Genomic DNA, 18,258 nt, shown 5'->3' with positions numbered 1-18,258 from the left:
TCGGGCGGGGCTTAGCTAAGCACGTGGGCGGGGATTCAGAAGACACTTGACCCTCTAGGCGCCGTCTCCCTGCTGAGCATCATGGCGCTGAGCGGTCGACTGGCTTTGGCCGCGCTCAGACTGTGGGGCCCCGGAGGTGAGCCACGGCAGGGAAGCCACCGGGTCCCGCAGATAGGCAGTCGGAGGTGTTTTAGGGGCGGGCAGCTGAAAGCAATTGAAGTCCTGAGAACCTGGCAGGTGCGCTCTTCCACAAGGCTCGACTGATCGGCCTCATCTGTCCCTCATCTCTTTAAAGATTTTTTTTTTTTAAATGCAGCTATTTCCATTGCAGCATGGTCTCTGAATCGTTTTGTGGAAGTTCATTGTATGGGTGTCTCATACTTTCTGTGACAGAAAGTATGACATGCTTTCTATTTCCTAAGCTCGAATTATTACAAATAAGTTGTGTTGAATAACCTTGTTTGCGCGCCGTTTTGAGGATGGATTCCCAATAGACTGCCTTGTGTAAAGTTTATGGCTTGTGTTGTTTTGAAACTGGGTCTCCTAGTTCGTACTGACCTCCAGCTGGCTGTGTGAAGGACTATGACCTTGAACTCCCCAGCCTGCAGTTTCCACCTCCAACTGCTAAGATTACAGTCGCTGCCGCCACGTCCAGTTGTTGTTTGTTTTAATTGACCCCCGTAAAGGTTGTGAGGTTAAAATTTCACCAACAGTCAGACTGTCTGCAAAATAGTAACATGTTTTGTATAGTTCTGGAAATGATCTATGACGAGCGTATTTTCAGTTTCAAACGGGTGAGTTTAGAGAGAGAAATTATCACATTGATATTCAAAAATATCCAACAAAAATCTACCGAAGAAGCTCCTTTAAGGTATCCCGGTGGAGCTCCCAGTCAAGAGAGTCCCTGGTGGAACAGAGTAACTCCTTTGGTGAGGTCTTTCAGTAAAGGAACAAATAGCAGCGCAGAGAGATAATATCAAATTGGATACTTGCTACCCCCAACAAAAACGACCAAGGAAGTTGGTAGTCAGCTAGAGTTCAGGCACTTTTACATGCGAGGTAAACAACAGGAACCTTTATTGGAAATGGTCACCTAGCTGTTCTCCTAGGCCCAGTGCTTTCACTGCTGGGTTGTTTTGCTCTTCTCTTCCTTCCTATCACACAGTTAGGGGAGCCAGCCCATTCAGACCTTGGACTTTGAGACAAACATGGGTCTGAAATGGGGGTTATCAACCCTGCCTCCAAAACGAGCTTCTCAGTGAGCTCAAACAACACATAGTTTACCAATGTGATGGACATGTTTGGATTTTTTTTCTTTTTTGTGCTGGGGATCAATCTTAGGCTTTGCACTTCTCTGGCAGGCTAAGCTAGCACTGTGCTTCCAGATATCCCAGTCTAGAGTCCTTAATTTTTAGGGCCGACAGTTGTTAGCAAGGAAATCTAAGTGCCCAATAATGGATAAATATTTGGGTAGACAATGGTCTATCTCCTTGCTGTGTGGAAGACTTTACTAAAGAGGTGTGCAGTCAGGCTATGGCTACAGAGCTTTTTCTCTGCAGCGGACCTTTGGGTGCTGCGGATGGAGCAAAGATCAGGAAAGACACTCAGATTCGTGGAGGCATTTCTGATATCTGATCATCTGTCATTAGCCCAACATGGAAACCCTGGGAGCCGGGTGATGGTGGCGCACGCCTTTAATCCCAGCACTCGGGAGGCAGAGGCAGGTGGATCTCTGTGAGTTCGAGACCAGCCTGGTCTACAGAGCTAGTTCCAGGACAGGCTCCAAAGCCACAGAGAAACTCTGTCTCGAAAAAAACAAAACAAAACAAAACAAAACCCTGGGGATGTCTGTGAGGAGGAGCGACTTTACAGAACATTTCTTCTGCTCTTGATTTTAGATCTTGGGACTCTTAGGTGACTTCATCCTTTTATCTCTTTGCAGTGTCTCGGGCATCACTCAATGTCAGCCTCTGGGTCTCTTCATCCCAGGGGTTTCCCATGTCATGTAGATGTACTTTAAGTCACATCTTAAGTAAATATTAAGTAGATATTGTCAGCGACTTGCAAACATTTTTTTGTACAGATGACTAAGAAATATTCTTCATGTGCCCTGACGTGGATGGCTGGCAGTTGCCAGGCACTCAGCAGTGGTCACAACTTTTCTCTTAACCCTTTTGTATTCTCACATGGTTTGTATTTAAGAGGAGTTCAGACAATGTTAGGGCACGCACTATAAGTGAGCTGTCCTCGGTGCTGTGTGAGATGGGGTGTTTGGAGGGGGAGAGATGGTTTTGGAGCCAGAGTTTTCTTTTTCTAATTCTTTATTGTTTTCATCCGGAGCCCCCTTGGAGGGTTTCACTGACTTAGCTCAGAAGAGGGACCTTGGTAAATTGCTTTTATGCCCTCGTCTGATACAGCAGGACCTTCAGAAGCATTGGCCCATCTCTGCAGTGGCCTTTCTCCTGTTGTTTTTTCTTGCTGTTGTCCTCTGTATTTCCTGTACTTTGGTGAGAGGTTTATAAACATACGTTCCTCCAAATCAGACTAAGAATCAGATTAGGGGTAGGGATATAATTCTGAGATAAAGCTCTTGCCTCTTTACCCCCCGCACAATAAAACAATGCTAAAACCAGCAACAAAGCACACCAGTCATCTTTGGCCTCCTTGCTTTGAACTTTGTCGGCCGAGGCTCCGGGTGATGGAGAATTACTGCTGGCTTGCTGGTGGCACACAAGTCCCAGAATAACTGAACACTGACTGTGTGGATAGGGCAGCTGTGTTCTGCAGGTCACAGAAGAGAGAGCTGACAGGCACCCTAACAGGAGAGGGAGCCAGCACCGTTGCCTTTAAGAGGAGGGCCAGTGATTATCCTTGGGATTCAGCAAGTAAGCATAAACTTTGTGGATTATGGCACTTTGAAGTGGAGATCATGCTTCTCAGGCAGAATATGCTGGATGGGGAAAGGGTTAGAACCACTAGGATTTAGGACATGAAAACAAATAAACCTAAAATGAAGGGTTAAAACTGTCACTAGAAACCAGGCAGTGGTGGCGCACGCCTTTAATTCCAGCTCTCGGGAGGCAGAGGCAGGCAGATCTCTGTGAGTTCGAGGCCAGGCTGGTCTACAAGAGTTAGTTCCAGGACAGGCTCCAAAGCTACAGAGAAACCCTGTCTCAAAAAACCAAAAAATCAAACAACAAAACCTGTCACTAGAATGGCGATGGCTTGAGGAGAGCTGGGAGAGCAGCAGGATGGGAAGGCAGTTTTGTGAGGAGCATAGGATGTGACAGGAGAGCAGAGACTGTTGGGATCGTCCTGCTAGGAGACAGGCTCTGAACTGTCCTGGCTGAAGATGTATTGTTAGCATCTTTATTCTGGGTTGTATTGTGAGCAAAAGACGTAGTCTTAGTTGTCTGTTTTACATCTGTGTTAACTAGTTAACATAGACTAGTCATTTGTGTGGGGAGGGTCAATCTGATCTGCTCTAACCAGTGTGGAGAAGTCTTTATACTGGTCATTAGGGATATCTTATGGGAAAATTGACCCAGTGTCCCAGTTCTCAAGGTGTGAGGAAAAGTTTCCGTGGCCTGAGGCAGAAGGCCCTGAATCCAGGGCAGATTACCATGGTGATGGAGACATTGCAGCTTGCTTAGATATCAAGAGAGCCCCGAGTCAAGGCTGTAGATTCAGGAACCTTCCAGGACCATGTGAAACTGCAGTGCCCAGTGTTTCTTTGGCTGCAGAATTTGGTGGGGGCATTTTCAGGCCAGGTTGCAGGTTCTGTGCTGTTTATATTGCTTCGTGTGTGTGTGTGTGTGTGTGTGTGTGTGTGTGTGTGTGTGTGTGTGTGTTAACAAGCATCCTTAGCGTCAGCATCTGTCTTTCTACAGTCTTCAAAGGAGGCTTTTCCCCAGTCGGCCGAATGAAACTGTCCATCTGCCTTGTCAGGAGCTGAATTAGGCTGTGATGATCTGAAATTCTTCAGCAACTCTTAGGGGGTCCTGATAGGGGTTAGGAAACCCGTAATCAAAAATCCCAACCCATATTTTCTTCCTCTAGGCTTCATCTTTTTATCCTTTTATTTTTTTTTGAGGGAGAGAGGAGAGTGTACTTTACTGTTTTCTTAAATAGTTGGCAATTTTTTTTGCAATCCCAAAGTCTTAAAGATATATCCCTCTGTGATTTTTCTTAGAGATCTTATTGTTTTGTGTTTTGAAACAGGGTTTCTCTGTGTAGCTTTGGTGCCTGTCCTGGAGCTAGCTCTTGTAGACCAGATTGGCCTCAAACTCAAGAGATCCGCCTGCCTCTGCCTCCTGAGTGCTGGGATTAAAGGTGTGCACCACTACCGCCTGGCTGAGATCTTGTTGTTCTTCACTATGATGCATTATCTTTTGAGATGGGCTCTTGCCATATTGCCAAGGATGGCTTTGGACTGCTAGTATTAAGGGGCCCTCCTGCCTCAGTAGTCATGATTACAGGATATGCCAATGTGCTTAGCTTATTTCAAATCAGTATTTGTATATGGTGAAGAAGGGTGTCAAATGTGATTTTTTTCTCATTAATATCTGATTATTCCCACGTTTAAATATTAAATAACAGCAACACAAAAGACCTTTTCCTATTAAAAAAGCACTATATACCTTGATTATTGCAAATTAAATCACCATATGTGGGTCTGTATCTGGATTCTGGACTCTGTATTGTGGTGTAAATCTAAGAACTCCACCCACCTTTTTCCACAGTTGTCCTTGGCACATAGGCTTTATCCCAAGAGAGGCTGTCTTAGCCACTGTTCTAGTCCTGTGAAGAGACAGCGTGACCATGGCAACTCTTATACAGGAAAGCATTTAATTGGGGCTGGCTTCCAGTTTCAGAGGCTTAGTCCATTATCATGGTAGGGAGCATGGCAGTGTGCAGGTAAGCATGGTGTTGCAGAAGTAGCTGAGAGTTTCTTCCTGACCCCAAAACAGAGAGATTGGGCCTGGCATGGGCTTTTCAAATTCAAAGCCCACCCCATGTAGTGCACTTCCTCCAACAAGGCCACACCTCCTAATCCTTCTCAAATAGTGCCACACTCTGGTAAGTAAGCATTCAAATGTATGAGCCTATGGGGGCTATTCTTATTTAAAACACCACAGAGGTTATAACAAACTTTTCCTTTGATACAGAATGTTTTTGGTTTTGTTTTTTTGCTTTCTGAGACAGAGTCTTTCTATATAGTCCTGGCTGTCTTGAAACTTACTGTGTAGACCAGGCTGGCCTAGAAATGACAGGGATCTGCCCACCTCTGTCTCCCAGGCTCTGGGACTAAAGGGGTGCACTGCCACACTGGGTCAGATACAGGGCTTTCTTCCTCTTGGGAGTTACTGGATAAGACAGGAAAGGGTGATAAAGAAAGAAGAGGTGCCAGCCCACGGTGGCACAGGCCTTTAATCACAGTGCTTCCGAGGCAGAGGCAGGAAAATCTCTGAGTTCCAGGCCAGCCTGGTCTCCAGAACTAGTTCCAGGAAAGTCAAGGGAACCCTGTCTCAAAAAACAAACAAACAGAAAAAAAAGAGAGGTAAAGTCAGGAAGGAGGGAGGATACTGTGGTGGAGAAGAGAGAAGATGGTGCTGAATGAGAGGAGCCAGGTTGCAATAAGCAAGAGACAGAGATAATAAATAAATAGAATGAAAATTAAAAAGGCAGGAGTTCTGGGAGAAAAAGCATGACTGCTCAGAAACAAAGATTCTGATGAATGCCTTATCACAGATTCTCTGCGACAGTAAGAGTCTATCCAGTGGAGTGCTCAGATAAATCAGTGGACCATCAGTCAAATGAAAGCAGGTTCAGACTCCAGACTCCAGGGAGGACTCTCACATGTCTACCCGAGGAGGTGACAGATATTTGGGCACAGAAGGCTCAATCTGTCACTTGGCACTGATCCTGATGACTCCTGATGAGACCGGATCATACCTGGTGGTGGGGGAGGGTGTCTCACATTGAATGCCTATACTGTCAACACAGAGCAGAGTTCTTGCTTTAAAGGGAATAAGACATAGTTTATCCTGAGCCCAGTAGGAGAGGCCATGCTGGAATCACGGACTCGGGTTAAATCTCAATCTAGAATGAGTTATATAAGCTTCCAGTCATAGATTATAGGACAGTCAGAAATTTGTGTATTTACTGAGTACATTGGTGGGGACATCAGGGAGGTGGGTTACAGCCAAGCGGTAAATCTCTGCTGTAGGCCTCAGATCCTATCTAATGACATCTGTAGCTCCTAGGTTAGTGGAAGCTCGGTTCTTAGAAGTCAATACATTCCAAAGGTCTTACATCATAATCAAAGGATGTTAGGTGTCCTACCCAAGGGTCTAAAGATAGCCCAAGGCAGGTTTAGCTCTAAATCTGTAACACTCCAACTCTAAGGTTCTAACTTGTCAGTCAGCCTGCAAAATTGTCCCCGCTGTGGCCTTTCCAGAGTACCCCTGCTCACACTTCTGATGATGGGGCTGTGGCAGTGCTCCCTGATGCATGCAGTGTCTGTAAACCCTAAATAAATCTTAATTTCTGATACGAGACAGCTTTCTGCTTTAGTTGATGGTAGCTATGCATGTTGAAAAGTGGTTATCTGGATGACACTCGAGAGAAGTGCGTGTCCATCTTTGGTGGTGGAAACAGCACAGGGCACTCGCTCTTGCTGACCTCGGACTGATTGCCGCCTGCTGCCTGTCTTTGTGCTCTTGCCGTCAGTGTTACAGGTGGGAGAAGGCCCATAGCCCTCTCTGTGGGAGCCTCCAGCGCCTTCGGATGTGGGGGCAGCAGTGAGAAGGCGAAGCTCTCTCTGCAGGATGTGGCTGAGCTGCTTCGGACCAGAGCCTGCAGGAGGGTCGTGGTCATGGTGGGAGCTGGCATCAGCACACCGAGTGGCATCCCAGACTTCAGGTATGGCGCAGTTCCCTGTGATGTCATTCCCCACTCTGTTCTGCAGGGCTCAGCCTTCCCCTTCTGTCTCCACAGATCCCCAGGGAGTGGCCTCTACAGCAACCTGCAGCAGTACAACATCCCATACCCAGAGGCCATTTTTGAACTTGACTTTTTCTTTCACAATCCCAAGCCGTTTTTCACACTGGCCAAGGAGCTGTACCCTGGGCACTATAAGCCTAATGTCACCCACTACTTCCTTCGACTGCTCCACGACAAGGAGCTGCTTCTGCGGCTCTACACACAGAACATCGATGGGCTCGAGAGAGGTGAGCCGCTTGCTCCTTGCATGCCTGCTCCTAAGGAGGACTGTCTGTGCTAGTGTCTGTATGTCATCCCTGGGACGTTACCAGGCAGCTGTATGCCTGTGCCACTTCTGTGTTTGAGCCACAACTGAACCCTCTCAGTAGGCCTGTCTCCCACACTCCTTCTGGGGTTTGAGATTTGGATGGAACTAAAGTTCACATTATTTTGAATCTGGTGTGGATCTATCTCTCTTTCCCCCTCCCGCTCTCCTCTCTTCTTCCCTTTTTCTTTTCTTCTCCGACTCCCTCTCTCCCATGAGTCCTGTCCCTCAGTTTCCATTGCTGACACATGGCCAGGCCTTGTTCTCTGTCCTCTTTTACCCTCCAGTTGTTTTCAGGCAGAACCTTCGCTTCATAATGTTCATATAGAAACAGAGTCTAAATATCTCTGGATATCCCTGAAAGATACAGCCTTGTTAAGCATAGCTCTGGTAATGAAGATACAGCCTTGTTAAGCATAACTCTGATAGGGTTATATGAAGATACAGCCTTGTTAAGCATAGCTCTGGTAGGGTTATATGAAGATACAGCCTTGTTAAGCATAGCTCTGGTAGGGTTATATGAAGATACAGCCTTGTTAAGCATAGCTCTGGTAGTGTTATATGAAGAACCACCAGCATTTCCTTGTTGTCCTGCTCAGTCAGACCTGTTTTGGTTCTGCCTCACCCAGTGACAGCAGCAGTGAGGGAGAATTTGCTGGTGCTTCCTCAAGGTGCACTCTGCAGCCATGGCAGTAGTCAGTGAACAGCTACCTCCTCAGACACGAGGGGGTGCTGTGGTCTGAACAAAGGTGGCCCCCTACTCCAGGGACAGGATCCTTCTAAGGAAGAATCTACAGCTCAGAAGCACAGAGACAGCAGTGGCTGCCCCACTAAGGCTGCCTTTTCCCCAGACAGGACAGGTTTTGGGGGAAGGTAGGAATTCCCTGGCTTTGGGTTTCAGCACTGCAGTTACCAAACAGCAGCAATGAACTTCATGAGAAATCTTTGGTTGTTGAGAAGGTTCTGCTATTGCCCATGCTGGCCTCATGCTGGTCTCCTTGAATTTCCTCCCGCAGACTGTCTTAGAACTCTCAGTTCTTTAGCCTCAGCCAGGATCCAGGCATGGGCCACCACACCCGACTGAGAGGTCGCTTTTATTCGCTTGTCAGCCACACAGCTGTTTTTGTCCTGTCAAGTCCAGGAGCTGTGCTTTGTGCTTGCATAGCCATCACGGGCTGCACACTGAGCTTTGGTTTGCATTTCAGCGTCTGGTATTCCTGCCTCAAAGCTGGTTGAAGCTCATGGGACCTTTGCATCAGCTACGTGCACAGTCTGTCGAAGGTCCTTTCCGGGGGAGGACTTCTGGGTGAGTTACCTCGTGAAATTGTTTCTGCCTTCTGCAGTCCTTGGGAGTGGAAGATCTATAATAGTGGTATTTTATGATTGTTTATTTTCTTGTTTTTGAAGCAGGATACTCACAGTGGTCTGAAACTCACCAAATTGTCTAGCCTGGCTGGCCAGGGAACCCTAGGGGTCCACTTTTCTCTGCCTCTCCAGAGTGGGATTACTGGTATATGTCACCATGCCTGGCTTTTGTTTGTTTATTTGAGACAGGGTCTCACTATTTAGAGCAGGCTGGCCTGGAACTCACAGGGATCCAACTGCTTCTGTTGGGATTAAGGATGTGCTAAACCATGCTTGGCTCCTTTTTTTTTTTTTGGCTCCTTTATTTTTAATTAAGAAAAACATACTTATAAAAGAACTAAGGCTGGAGGGTATAGGGAGATGGCTGGGTGGATAAAGTCCTGGGCAGGTGTGGCAGCCCACCTAGAATCTCAGATTCTTAGTACAAGCTGATAGCTGGCTTAGCTCTGCTAAACCCAAAGGCCTGCGTTTGGATTCCCAAAACCCATGTAAAAGTTGGGCTTCATAGTCCTACATGTCTGTAACCCTGGGTTGAGTGGGTAGAGACAGGTGTATCTGTGGAGCTCATTGGCCAACCAGCTAGCCTAACTAGTGAGCTGCAAGTGGTGAGACCCTATCTCAAAACATAAGGTGAAGCCAAGCCGTGGTGCACGCGCCTTTAATCCCAGCACTTGAGGCAGAGACAGGCAGATCTCTCTGAGTTCAAGGCCAGCCTGGTCTACATTATTATCTAGCCAGGACTAGATAGAGAGACCTGTCTCAAAACACACATGGCACACATATGGAGAGTGACTGAAGAAGGTGCTCAGCATCCACCTCTGTCTTCCACAGGCGTGTGTATAGGTGTGGGCCCACATCCGCAGTCCTATCCTGTAAGGTCCAGAGAATCACCTACAGTCACATCCGCAGTCCTATCCTGTAAGGTCCAGACAATCACCTACAGTCACACCCGCAGTCCTATCCTGTAAGGTCCAGAGAATCACCTACAGTCACATCCGCAGTACCATCCTGGAAGGTCTCGAGAATCACCTACAGTCACACCCGCAGTCCTATCCTGTAAGGTCCAGAGAATCACCTACAGTCACATCCACAGCACTATCCTGTAAGGTCCAGAGAATCACCTACAGTCACATCCACAGCACTATCCTGTAAGGTCCAGAGAATCACCTACAGTCACATCCGCAGTACTATCCTGGAAGGTCCAGAGAATCACCTACAGTCACATCCGCAGTACTATCCTGTAAGGTCCAGAGAATCACCTACAGTCACATCCACAGCACTATCCTGGAAGGTCCAGAGAATCACCTACAGTCACATCCGCAGTCCTATCCTGGAAGGTCCAGAGAATCACCTACAGTCGCTGTGCTTTCTGTTTCAAGCAGTGAGTTTGTTAAGCATATATAGCAAACAAAAGGGAAAGAACAAGCAGCAAGAACGTGGGTAGGTAGAAGTGGCAGACAGACAGCAAAGCTTTAGGCCAGAAAGGTGGCTTAGCTTAAGTTGCCTGCCACCAGGCCTGATAAATTGAGTTGGAAATGATTATAGTTTCTTTTCTTCATCCCTTGCTCCATTCTTCCATTCCTTCTAGGACATCAGTTTGGAAGTTGTTATAATTTAAAGCAAATGCTCCCCCACACATGTCAAACATTTGTATGTTTGAGCACCCAGCCTGCAGTTAGTGCTGGTGTAGAGCCTTTGGGCTATGAGGCCTGACTGACAGAAGTAGGCCCCTTGGGTGGCCCTGTGAAGGCTATACCAGCTTCAGGTTCTGGTCTTTGCTTTCAGCTTCCAGGTTGGCCATAGTATGAAAAGCTGCAGCCATGCATTCCCATCTTCACAAATGGAGCCTGTCTTAGTTAGGGTGTCTATTGCTGTGAAGAGACACTGTGGCCGTGACAACTCTTATAAAAGAAAACTTTTAATTGGGACTGGCTTACAGTTCAGAGGCCTTGTCAATCATCATCATGGTGGGATATTGATGGCGTGCAGGCAGACATGGTGCTGGAGAAGGAGTCAAGAGTTCTACATCTGGATCTCCAAGCAGCAGGAAGAGACTGAGACACACTAGGCCTGGCTTGAGTTTCTGAGACCCCAAAGCCCACTCCCAGTGACACACTTCCTCCAACAATGTCACATGTACTCCATCAAGGCCACACTTCCCATTTGAAAATGGGTCCATTTTCAAACTTCCACAGAGCTAATCCTGGCACCATGATGGACTGAACTCCCTCTCCAGCTGTGAGTCACAATATTTCCTCCCTTAAGTTGCTTCTGCCAGGCATTGGTCATAGTTCTGAGAAAAGTGCTGTGACCAAAGCTATATAATCTTTTTGTGCCCTTTTAGTAGTAACTAACACGTACATACTTCTTTTTGCTCACATTTCAGATATTTTTCCTAGCTGAGTTATAGTGTATACTTGTAACTGCAGAATTCAAGGGCTAGATAGTGGGGGGTCGTGAGCTCAGGGCTAACCTAGACTACGTAGTAAAACTCTCTAAAAAACCCTCATAAGGATGTAAGATGTTTCCTTGTAGTAAACATATAGCACAAAAGTCATTATGCATACCGTTTTTAAAATATTTACCTCATATATGTATAATTGTGCCCGAGTGCATATATGTGCACCACGTGGGTACAGGAGCCTGTAGAAGTCAGAAGGCATTGGATGCCCTGAGACTGGAGTTACAGACAGTTGTGAGCTGCCATGCGGGTTCTGGGACCTGAACCTGGATCTTTTGCAAGAACAACAAGTGTGCTTAACCACTGAGCCATCGCTTCAGTCCCCATTTTTATATTTTTTAAATGTAGTTCCAAGGTATTAAGTATATTCTTAATGTTCTGCATCCAGCACTACCATTTATTTCCAGAACAATCTTTATCATACCAATCAGAAATTCCATAGCTATTAAACACCAGCTTCCCCCAGCCTGTGGTACTGTTTCTTCTATTGTCACCTATGCACTGGCCTTTTGTGACTGGCTAGTTCCAGAGTGTGATGTCTTCAGATTTCGCCATCCTATGGTGTGTGTCTGACTTTCCGTCCTTTCCTAAGTTTGCTAATGTCCCACTCTGCAGCCGGCCGTGCTTTACACTTGCGTTCCTTTGCTGGTGTAGACTTGGTTTGTTGCTACTCTTTGATTATTGAGAGTGAATGTGGGTGTGCAGATATCTCTCTAAGGTCCTGATTTCAGTTCTTCCCATTGTATTCCTAGGTATGAAATTGTATCCTATGGGAAACCTAACTCTTAATTTTTTTTGCGGTTTCATTGAACTTTTTCACAGAGGCTGCACCAGTTACATCCCTGCCCATTGTCTCCTGCACTATTTTCCTCTGCTGACATTGTCTGCTCTGCACAGAACTTTGCAGCTTTTGTGCTGTCAGGGTGTTCTTCATTTGGTTGGCTATGCTTTTGGCATTTATCATAGCTTTTTTGTGTTTTTTCCTAAGGGGTTAAATGTTTTAGCTCTTACATTTATGAATTTGATCCTTTTTGAATTAATTTTTGTGTGTAATATATAATAAGTTTTGTATATAATATATATTATACATATATGGTTCCAACTTGTCAGATGAGATAAAAGTCAATCTAGTTTGTCACAAGGAATTACCTTTATTGGAGTTTATTAGTATTGTGGACTCAGACAATTCAGGAACTCGAGAATGTGCCGTGATGATGACTGTGTTCACGGCTTAATCTCGGGGCTTATTTGGGATTGCGACTGGTGTGCAGGGTAGAACCGTCTCATGAGGAAACCGTGGTTTGGAATAGTTCATGAGGTCTGCATTTGCCAGTGAGTGCAAGCCGTCCCAGAGACAGTCCTTTGTCCCTCTGGACAAATATCCCTGTCCCCCTACCTTGTTCCCTTCCTCTTCTCCTTCATTCTCTATCTCTTGTTGTCTTTGTCTCTTATTCCCTCCTGCCCTTTGTCCTTCTGGACAAATAAATATCCTTTTTGTGCTGAGAACTTTGTCTTGGGCCGAATACTGGTCCCTTCACATATGACCTGAGACTCTAGATAGACCTACCAGCTACAGGCGCTACCTTCTCTCATAAGTCCCATGGGCTGGGGATTGAGTCCTCAACACATAGCCTTTGGAGTTAAGTTTTTAAATCAACTTTATTTTTTAGTGCTTTAGCAAAATTAAGTAGAAAGTACAGATAGTTACCGTATATCTGTATTCTATTGCACACACAGCTTCCATCACTGTCAACATTACACCAAAGTCAGTCACTTTGCAGCTGATGAGCCCACACTGACGACATTCTTCCCAGGATCCACCGTAACCTTAGTGTGGTATATTCTATGGGTTTGGATAAACGTGTAGAGACAAGTATCCATTAGTGTGGTATCATGCACAGTACTGTCTTCTCAAGTTCCTCTGTGTTCTGCTTACCCTTCATCTACCCCAACCTCTAGCCATTCTGATCTTACTTCTTACCATTCTCTTTTCTAGAGTGTCATAGTGTTGGGATCACATAGCGTGCAGCCTTTCCTACTGGCTTCTTTCACTTACCAGGATGTATTTGTTCCTTCCATGTATTTTCCTGGCCTGGCAGCTGACTTCTTATTTGTTCTGAGTAATGTGCAATTAATTTGTCTAGATATACCATGGTTTATCCGTTCTGCTAGCAATATGAATGTTTAATTTCAAGGATATGAATCACTTTATACAGCTTTTGTGTGGACAGACATTTTCAGGTTCTTTGGGAAAATATCAAGAAACTTTTGTTTGTTTTTCTTTTAATCTTTTTTTTTTTTCAAGACAGGGTTTCTTTGTGTAAGAGTTCTGACTGTCCTGGAACTCACTTTGTAGATCAGGCTGGCCTCAGACTCACTGAAATCCACCTGCCTTGCCTCGAGATCCACCTGCCTTGCTTCCAAGTGCTAAGATTAAAGGCATGTGCCACACTGCCCAGCAAGAAACAATTTTTGGATCATCGTAGCAGTGTGTTTTGTAAGAAGCACAAAACTAAGGCTACATATAACTTAGTGGTGTATGTAGCGGGTGTAACTTAGAGAGCTTGACTAGCTCATGTGTGGCCCTGGGTTCGGTTCCCAACATCACACAGACACACACACCACCCAGCTGTCCAAGTGGCTCTGCTATTGTGCATTCCAATCAGCAGTCAAGAACTCCTACTGCTCCACGATCAGTATCTTTTGTTATCTGTGTTCAGGATCTGTGTTAGACATCTGTTCAGGTGTGCAGTGATCGATATCTCATTGCTTTGACTTGCATTTCCTTGGAGGTCGTTAATAGTGAACAGCTTCTTAAGTGGTCATTTGTCAGCTGTTCTTCTTTGGGAGGTGTCCATGTATTTTGCTATTTTCTTTTTGTGTGTATATTTTGTTTTTTTTTTTTTTGTTTCTTTGAGAAGGGATTTCTCTTTGTAGCCCTGGCTGTCCTGAAACTTGCTTTTTTAGACCAGGCTGGCCTTGAACTCAGAGACCTGCCTGCTTCTGCCTCCTGAGTGCTTAGATTAAAGGTACCACCACTACGCTGTATTTTGCTATTTTCAAAATTGATTCTTTGTTTTGTTTTGTTTTTTCGAGACAAGGTTTCTCTGTAGCTTTAGAACCTGTTCTGGAACTTGCTCTGTAGACCATGCTGACCTCAAATTCAGAGATTTGCCTGTCTCTGCCTGCTGAGTGCTGGGATTAAAGGTGTGGGCCTCCACCTCCTGGCTGATTCCTTTTTTTTTAATTATGTGCATTGGTTTATGCCTGCATGTGTGTCTGTGTGAGGGTGTTGGATCCCCTGAAACTCGAGGTACAGACAGTTGTGAGCTGCCATGTGAGTGCTGGAAATGAAACCCAGGTCTTCTGGAAGAGCAGCAGTGTTCTTAACCACTGAGCCATCTCCCTAGCCCCCCAAATTGATTTTTATTGTTGAGCTGTAGTTGGATTTTTCTTTGGGCCACCAGCTTGCAAATTAATGACACAGAGACTTATTATGACTTGTTAGCTTAGCCTTGTTTTCACCTATCTCTTGTAACTTAAACCAATCCATTTCTATTCTGCACTGTCATGGACCACCCATCCTGCTTCCTCCCTACCTCCTTGAAGCTCTCTCAGGAGCCTAGATTCTTCCTCCTCCTTTCTCTCTCTGCCTGAAAGTTCAGCTTTTTATTACACCAATCACAGCAGTAAATCTTCACACAGTGTACAAATGTCCCACAACACTGAGCTTAAAGAGTTCATTGTACAGCCTGGTCTACAGAGTGAATTCCAGGACAGCCAGGGCTGTCACACAGAGAAACCCTGTCTTGAAAAACAAAAAAACAAACCAAAACAAAGAGTTTACTATAGAGCTAGCAGGACGGCTCAGCAGGTGTATTATTATATATATTATTATTATAGAGCTAGCAGGACGGCTCAGCAGGTGTATTATTATATATATTATTATTATAGAGCTAGCAGGACGGCTCAGCAGGTGTATTATTATATATATTATTATTATAGAGCTAGCAGGATGGCTCAGCAGGTGTATTATTATATATATATATTATTATAGAGCTAGCAGGATGGCTCAGCAGGTGTATTATTATATATATATTATTATTATAGAGCTAGCAGGATGGCTCAGCAGGTGTATTATTATGTATATTATTATTATAGAGCTAGCAGGATGCTCGGCAGGTGTATTATTATTATTATTATAGAGCTAGCAGGATGCTCGGCAGGTGTATTATTATATATATTATTATTATAGAGCTAGCAGGACGGCTCAGCAGGTGTATTATTATGTATATTATTATTATAGAGCTAGCAGGATGGCTCAGCAGGTGTATTATTATGTATATTATTATTATTATAGAGCTAGCAGGATGGCTCAGCAGGTGTATTATTATGTATATTATTATTATAGAGCTAGCAGGATGGCTCAGCAGGTGTATTATTATGTATATTATTATTATTATAGAGCTAGCAGGACAGCTCAGCAGGTGTATTATTATATATATTATTATTATTATAGAGCTAGCAGGATGGCTCAGCAGGTGTATTATTATATATATTATTATTATAGAGCTAGCAGGATGGCTCAGCAGGTGTATTATTATATATTATTATTATTATTATTATAGAGCTAGCAGGATGCTTGGCAGGTGTATTATTATATATATTATTACAGAGCTAGCAGGATGCTCGGCAGGTGTATTATTATATGTATTATTATTATAGAGCTAGCAGGATGGCTCAGCAGGTGTATTATTATATTTATTATTATTATAGAGCTAGCAGGATGCTCGGCAGGTGTATTATTATATATATTATTATTATAGAGCTAGCAGGATGGCTCAGCAGGTGTATTGTTATATATATTATTATTATTATAGAGCTATCAGGATGGCTCAGCAGGTGTATTATTATATATTATTATTATTACAGAGCTATCAGGATGGCTCGGCAGGTGTATTATTATTTACTTTTCTTTTGTTGTAACAAAACACTGTGACCAAGGCAAGGCAATTTCAAAAAAGAATTTGTTTTTGCTTATGGTTTCAGAGGGATAAGAGTCCATCATGGTGGGGACATATGGCAGCAAGCAGCAGACATGGCTGCAAGAATAGCAAGCTCAGAACTCACATCTTCAAACTCAAGCAGGAAGCAGAGAGAGCAAAGTGGAAGTAGGGTGAGGATACGGCTCTCAGAGCCTCTGCACACTGACATACTTCCTCCAGCCAGCCTGCACCTCCTAAACGACCCCCAAGAGCACTACCAGTTAGCGACCAGGTGTTCAGATGTCCTATGGGGGTCATTGCTTATTCGAAGTACCACCAAGGTGAAGGTGTTTGCTGCCAAACCTGACAATTTGAGTTCGATCCTTGGGACTCACATGCTGAGGGAGAGAACCATTTCCTACAGGTTGCCCTGAGTCTCACCTGCCAACTGGCACATGGGTACCCTGGCCCAAAAATAATTAACAATGTAGTGGAAGAATTCTTTATATATTTTAGTTACTAGTTCATTATCTTCTGTTAATATTTCCCCCAGTCTATGGCTTTTCTCTCATTCTTTCTACAGTGTCTTTCGCAGACTAGGAGCTCTTAATGTTGGTATTACACCATCCCTTATTTCTTTCATGAGGTTGCTTTGGTGTTGAATCTAAAAATTCATTGCCATACTAGAGATCATCTAGGTTTCCTCCTATGTCATTTTCTAGTTTTTCTCTTTATGTGTAGGTCTCTGATCCACTTTAATTTTTGTGAAGCATATAAGTCTGTCTAGGTTCATCCTGTTGCATGTGAATGTGTGTTCCAGCACATGTTTTGAAAAGGCCCTTTTGGGGGGCAGGAGAGATGGCTCAGCAGTTAAGAACACAGGCTGCTCTTCCAGAGGACCTGGGTTCAATTCTCAGAACCCACATGGCAGATTAACACTCTGTGTAATTCCAGCTTCAGAGGTTTCGATGCACATAAAATAAAAATAAATAATTTTTTAAAAAAGGAAAATGGGGCTGGAGAGATGGCTCAGCAGTTAAGAGCACCAACTACTCTTCCAGAGGTCCTGAGTTCAATTTCCAGCAACCACATGGTGGCTCACAACCATCTGTAATGAGATCTGGTGCCCTCATCTGGCCTGCAGGACACTGTATAATAAATAAATAAAAATGAAAAAAAGGAAAATGTCCTTTTTCTTTTTCTACTAAATTGGCTCTGTTTTTTTAGTCAGACCAGTTGGTGAGGCTTGTATCAGTTTAGAACTCCCTCTCTTCTCTTTCTGACCTCTTTATTCTCTCACCAGTTCAGCAGTCTTGATAGCTTGGCTTTAGAGTCTTTACATCTGGGAAGTCTTTGACTTCGCTTTTCTCCTTCCATGTTGTAGCAGCTATTCTGAATCCATTTGCTAATCATGTTTGCTGCCTAGTTTTCAGACGTTTCCCTCAAGAACTTGCAATTTCACTGTGCTTGTTTCCGTATAGACCCCTTTTCTTTATTCTGCTTGAAATGCATTTATCATTGCAGGGTAATCCCCAGCCATTCTCTCTTCAGACGTTCACCATCCGGCCTGTTCCTCCCACTCTGTGCACTACTCTGAGTAGATGCGTCTCTCACCTTCTCTCCGACAGTCATGGGCACTTGGCAGTGTCTGCCATTGTTACTGCTTGTGTTGCATTCTGGGAGATTTCTTTTGATCTGTTTCAAACTCATCAACACATTGTTCTGTTACAGAGAATAAAGTCCTTTCATTGAATTTTCTTTTGCTTTTTACTTTTAGAAGTTCTGCTTGGTTATTCTTTTTTTAATCCATGGCATTTAAAGTTGTTATATTTTTAATAGATATTTCAAGCTACACATTTTTCCCATTAATTTAAATACCATATAGTTTTATTGTCTGTAGCTGACAATCTCTGACATAGTTTTGCAGTCGTTTCTAGTTGTAAAGATTTATTTTACAAGGATGTTGCTGTGCGCTTTGCCAGAAAGTGGCACTGCCTCGTCTTCTGTTTGGCGTGAGACGTGGTCTAGGTGTGGCTGTTATTCTGCACCGAGGCAGCCTTTGGCAGCTCTGATCACGCCTGACTATGCCAGCAGTAAGCTGACGCTGACCCACATGCCTTCTAGGGTGGAAGCAGTAC

General features: G+C 44.4%; 1 protein-coding gene across 4 annotated transcripts in view; it reads left to right on the top strand.

The window, feature by feature from the left end:
• Positions 1-27: 27 nt before the first annotated feature.
• Positions 28-18,258, top strand: part of Sirt3 (sirtuin 3) — a 24,181-nt gene continuing 5,950 nt past the window's right edge. Inside the window, exons 1-5 of one of the 4 annotated variants that reach the window (XM_075972692.1) lie at positions 28-136; positions 6,733-6,924; positions 7,000-7,232; positions 8,515-8,615; positions 16,185-16,311. In XM_075972692.1, coding sequence (XP_075828807.1) covers positions 6,831-6,924; positions 7,000-7,232; positions 8,515-8,615; positions 16,185-16,311 — 555 coding nt within the window. In that variant the 5' untranslated portion in view covers positions 28-136; positions 6,733-6,830. The remainder of the gene's footprint in view (positions 137-6,732; positions 6,925-6,999; positions 7,233-8,514; positions 8,616-16,184; positions 16,312-18,258) is intronic. The other 3 variants (XM_075972693.1, XM_075972691.1, XM_075972694.1) reach the window with 3 other exon arrangements.

This window comes from Microtus pennsylvanicus, chromosome 5 (genome assembly GCF_037038515.1).
Source record: "Microtus pennsylvanicus isolate mMicPen1 chromosome 5, mMicPen1.hap1, whole genome shotgun sequence".
Classification (NCBI taxonomy): domain Eukaryota; kingdom Metazoa; phylum Chordata; class Mammalia; order Rodentia; family Cricetidae; genus Microtus; species Microtus pennsylvanicus.
The sequence above is the reverse complement of the archived record's forward strand: the minus strand, read 5'-3'. Positions and strand labels throughout refer to the sequence as shown.